The sequence below is a fragment of the Manacus vitellinus genome, unplaced genomic scaffold (genome assembly GCF_001715985.3).
Source record: "Manacus vitellinus isolate BGI_N305 unplaced genomic scaffold, ASM171598v3 scaffold_14_pilon, whole genome shotgun sequence".
NCBI lineage: Eukaryota > Metazoa > Chordata > Aves > Passeriformes > Pipridae > Manacus > Manacus vitellinus.
Window position 1 is genome coordinate 9,140,793 of NW_021939063.1, and position 5,022 is coordinate 9,145,814.

At 45.6% G+C, this 5,022-nt stretch overlaps 2 protein-coding genes across 2 annotated transcripts; both read right to left on the minus strand.

Annotated features, from left to right (window-relative positions):
• Positions 1–97: 97 nt before the first annotated feature.
• HTD2 (hydroxyacyl-thioester dehydratase type 2) lies at positions 98–2,307 on the minus strand. The gene has a single exon (XM_025894709.2). It carries the CDS (start codon positions 2,286–2,288, stop codon positions 1,782–1,784), a length of 507 nt encoding a protein of 168 aa, XP_025750494.1. The 5' UTR covers positions 2,289–2,307; the 3' UTR covers positions 98–1,781.
• On the minus strand, positions 2,059–5,022 carry RPP14 (ribonuclease P/MRP subunit p14). The gene is given in 7 exon segments (XM_029958319.1): positions 2,059–2,388; positions 3,011–3,089; positions 3,693–3,769; positions 4,561–4,575; positions 4,577–4,649; positions 4,735–4,763; positions 4,765–5,022. Coding segments are annotated over 7 exon segments (588 nt in total). The 3' UTR covers positions 2,059–2,331.

Here is a 5,022-nt window from a genome sequence, read left to right on the forward strand (position 1 = left end):
GACAGAAGAAGGCTGGTGCACTTGCTGCTCTTTACCTTTTGGGGTGGTTTTTTGTGGTTAAAAGATCATAAAATAATCAAATAGCATCCAGTAACTCCTACTCAATTTCTAGATTTTAGTGTTTGGGTTTGGTTTTTTTCAGAAGACATTTAAAGTTGTTCAACTGAGTTCCACAACCTGCCTTTCATTGCAGAAGCATAAAAAACTTTCTATTTCAGTACTACGTAGCACTTGGGAACCTACAAGTTGGACACTTGTCTGCATTTCCTTTTGTCTTTTTACATCATACACAGGAATTACTTTCACTTAAGATGTTGTAAGTAAGACCACAGAGCTGGAGTTTTTTGTACACTTGTCTTGCAGCTCCCTGTTGAGAGGAAAAGGGGCTGTGTGGTGTGGTTCATTAGCTGAATCTCAGGCTGGAACAGCAATCCTGACTCCCCAAACTACTCCTTGTGCCATGATCCAGGAGGTCAGGCACAGATTTGATTCATTTTTTTAACAGATGTTAACACATCAACTTCCTACCTGGAGAGGAAGGTGAATAAGAAACAGAGAAAGGAGTATGCCTGCTTTGGGAAAGTGTTTTACACAGCACAAGCCAGTGACAGACAGTGACCCGAGGCAGAAGGAAAGGAAACGGGAAGTGAAGCAGCTCCTACAAACAAGAGATAAGGAAAGCTCTCTCTAACTACTGCTTCCAGGTTGTGAACAGGCCAAACACCAGGCTTTGGAAACAGAGGGCATGGAGTCAAACACCTTAAATGTTACCCCTCCCTCTGCTCCAGCGTGACTAACACCTGAGGTTAGAGTGCAGCATACTCAGGCAGTGCACCTGTTTTACCAGTAATTTTCATTACAGGTTGAGGACAAACTCTCTTTTCACAGTAAACAACTTCTGAGGTTATTTGCAGTCAAGGAAAGTTTCAAATGCATTTCTGCTGCACAGAAGATAGAAAAGGATAACAGATGCTTTGCCAGAAAATTATAAGCCACCAACTGAAGGCCTTCTTCCTGATGGCATTGATCATTCCTGAAAGAAGTCTCTTAGTGTATAATGATCTTATGCTCGTAATGAATTTACCAAAAGCCTATTTTAACTAGGTGCTTTCAGTGGGCAAGGAGGAATACATGTTCACACAGACAAGCAAGCAGAGAGAAGCCATACAGTTAGTACTCAACTCATATGTCCCTGCTTGTCTTGCACTCAGGAGCAAAAATAAAGTAAGTACAAGTTGTGACAATATTTTTTTTTAAAGGCTCCTTAACTCTGCTTCTGGGAGGCAAGTTTCAGAGGAAACACCCACAGGAGTCATGCAGATTACAACACATCCTGCAGTACACGTGTGTCAGTACCTCCACTTCTGTCCCACTTGTTAAAAGCAGCATTGTCCCCTCCCCTGGAGCTTGTTGGCAATACAACTGCTTTGTACAAAAGGAACAAGTTTTAACTGAACTTTGCTGGTGTGGACTGTGATTTTGCCAGAAAGAACAGCCTCAGCCACTCCAGAATTCCCACTGTGGCAGAGCAATGGCTTGTCTAAGCCACTTTTCCTCTTTGTCACAGTAAGTACGTAGTTCTGCTGGTTTCACTTTGACAATACATAGAGGAAAATGAAAAGTTTTAAGCTTAATGCAGCTCTATCAGGATTAAGTTTGTACACTGTCTTTCAAGCACTCTTTGTTGCAAATTTACTGGATTGAGTGATGTCACATAAAAAAACAAAATCAAAACTAAGCATTTCTGGCCTTTACAGTAAAGTAGCACAGGCTGAACAGCTCTAACTGTCCGGCACCATGACTTTCACCATCCCTTCCATAACAGTCTTCCCACTTTCTCTGACCTGACATGATACTGAAATGTGTGCAATAGAACCCTTCAGCCGTTTCACTTCTGCTGCAGCTGTGACTTCTTCACCAATATACAAAGGAGCTGGAAACCGGATCTCCTGGGAGAGAAATATACACCCTTGACCAGGCATTTTAGTACCTAGAACTGCAGAAATAAGTCCATTGATCAGAACTCCATGTACAACAGTTCTCCCAAACCTAGACTTCTTTGCAAACTCTTCATTTAAATGCAAAGGATTTGTGTCACCTGTTAAGTAGGAAAAAGTAACAACATCATTCTGTGTAAAAGCTTTGTTAAGTTCAGCTTTGTCTCCAACTTTTATGTGTAAACTTTGAAGTACTGGATGTCCAAGCAGTGAGTTGACAAACGTTAGCTTTGTCAAGGCTCTTCGTCGGAACATTCCTCCAGAAACTCCTCGCCTGAAGGGCTGCAACATCTCCAGAAACTTCTGCTTCGTACAACCAAACCAACAACCACATTCAGTCTAGGACTAGTTCTCTACTGTTGCCAGACAATGCGAGAAGAAATGGAGATGTCTGTTTTGGGGAAAGAAAAAACAAACAAGAACAAACTAAAGCCTTGGAAAAAAATCACCATCAAACGCACTCAAATGTGAAAATACCTAAATTTTCCTTTTACATGAAAGATTAGAAACTTAGAGCTATGCCCTAGCAGATTTTTGTCCAGCCATGGCTTCAGAGACAAAGAATTCTCAGAATTCCTTTTATTAAGCAGCATCTTCTAGAAAAAAATAAGCTCTGGAAGTGCACATTTGTAAGGTCTGTCAACAGTGATTATTAGAAAGAGAAGAAATGGGGCAGAGGAAATAAAAGACAGGACCAAGATGTGGACCATAAACAAAACCTGCCAGAAATTATTTTCTTGCAGGTGCATTAATGACATCAGGACTTGTCATGGGACTGAAACCATAAAGGAATGAGACAGCCTCTACCATCACATTTTACAAGATTCATTATAAGGTGAGAACTGCTCAAACATAGGCCCACACACCTGCACTTAAAAGCATTTCACTCCCAAACCAAGGCATTTTTGCATCTAGGCCACCTCTCTGTGAAGAGACAGCATGCTCAGACAGATAGCCAAGTTTCGAGCCAGAACTGACATCTGGGGGAAGCACCAAGCCCTGCAAGGCTTTACCTGCAGCACCCGGAAGGCACACCTCCTGTTCTGGTAGAAGCCCAGCAAGGTTAGAGCACTCCACAGCTTGACAAGGCCACTTAGTAAAACGAAAATAAAATATACTATTAAAATTTCGTTTTATCAGTTTTCCTGCAACATAAACATCTTAAATAAAAATAATGTTACACTAAGAGTAATGACATCTTAATTGAGTTTAACAGCAGGTAAATTCACCAGTAAGTTCTAGTAGCAACACTATGTCCTGAAGGGGTATTGCAGTGGCTGCAGTCTCTTTCTTGTCTTTCACACACAGATATGTAATGTAACCTCTTCAAGTTCACTTTACCAGTTCTTGTTTTCTCTGTGCATTTAAGCTCCTTCTGCCCCTAAATCACCTGCAGTTGTCTTCACTATTTACAGTAACCATTCTGATCTTTTACTGTAGAAAGAGATCTAAAGCCACACATTTCAACGGTGCTTAGTTCCTGTCTTAAACCATTTAAACCATTCAGGTTTAAAGCAGGAATAACATTGATGCAGGAAGCTACCAAGCCTTAGTAATTACTTTCTGCATGCTGATCGTAAATATCTGCAAGTTAGGCTTAATTCTTCAAAGACTATTCTTAGCTTAGAACTTCTGGCTTTCTTACAAAAAATATTTTCATAGCAGTATCAGAAGCATGTACCGACTGCACCTTACCTGCTAATAACTCTTAATATGGCAGACAGAGTTTTTTCCTCATATGTTAAGACATCAACAGGCAAAGCTGCTCCAACCTACGAAAAAAATGTTATTTAGTAAGTTCCATCCTATTCTCTTATAGTGGTTTATAAGCAAGTGATTTCACTCCCAGCATATGACATCATGTTAGTTACACTCAAATCTCAAAGGAATATTTCAGTTACAAATAAACAGCACCTTTTCTCTCAGAGTTCTTTAGCTAGAAGCCACTTATTTCCACATTACAGCTGGAAAAACATGGACCCACAAGTGATGTGACCTGATTAAAGTTACCCAGCAATACTGTAAACAGAGCAAGAACAGTAGTGTGGATTTCCCATCCGCAAAGCTTTTCCCTATATATAGCTCTCATTCTAAAGCCTCCCTATAGCAAAAGCATCAATACTTCAAATTCTAAAAACCAGATATAAAAGAACGGTTTGAGTTGGAAGGGACCTTAAAGATCATCTCGTTCCAACCCCCTGCCATGGGCATGGACACCTTCCACTAGACCAACGTGTCCAAAGCCCCCATCCAGCCTGGCCCTGAGAACTTCCAGGGATGACTGGAGCCACTCCACCACGGACACTAAACTGAGACGTGCAGCCCAGCACCACTGCGAGCAATTATAACGTGGGCTGGGGAGCAGGTCCGGTTACGGGAGCAGCAAACCGAGGACACTTCTGTCTCCTTGCCTGCCCCTCAAACCGTGCCCTCCGCTCGGACACTGCTCTGCTGTGCCGGGGGACAAAGGGCAGGCAACCGGCCGCTCCCCCAAGGCTCTCCGGCCCGGAGCGCCGCCGAGAGACGGACCCCGACCCCAATCCCGACCTGATCCCGGTCCCACCTCTCCGTGCAGCTCCCCTCAGCGCCGACACCACCAGCTGCTGAACTGCGGCGGCGTTCGGCCCGGCCCGCCCGCCGTCGGGCAGCTCCCTGCGGGAAACAGAGGCAGAGAGGGTCTGGGGGTCTGAGGGGTCTGAGGGGGTCCGGGGTCTCTCGGGGTGGGGGGGGGGCTCACAGGCGCACGCGCAGATAGTGGTGCCGGGCGCGCGCCCCGCAGCACGCGCCGCTCGAACGCAGCCGGCGGCGGCTCCGCGCGCCGGCCATGACCGCCCGGCCCGCCCCCCGGCGCGCGCCCCCCCCGTCTGGCCAATGGCGGCGCGGGGCCGCGCGCGCCGCCTTTCTGTAACGGCGGCGCGCGCGTGGTCAGCGTCGCCCATGGCAACCGCGCAACGCGGCCGCGGGCTCCAACGAGGGGGGACAGCCAAGCGCAGCCCTGCAGACGGGCGGCGTCCGGGTCTGACAT

Bases quoted from the DNA above. Each gene is read 5' to 3' on its own strand.
- HTD2 (XM_025894709.2), bottom strand. From the start codon at position 2,288: ATGTTGCAGCCCTTCAGGCGAGGAGTTTCTGGAGGAATGTTCCGACGA.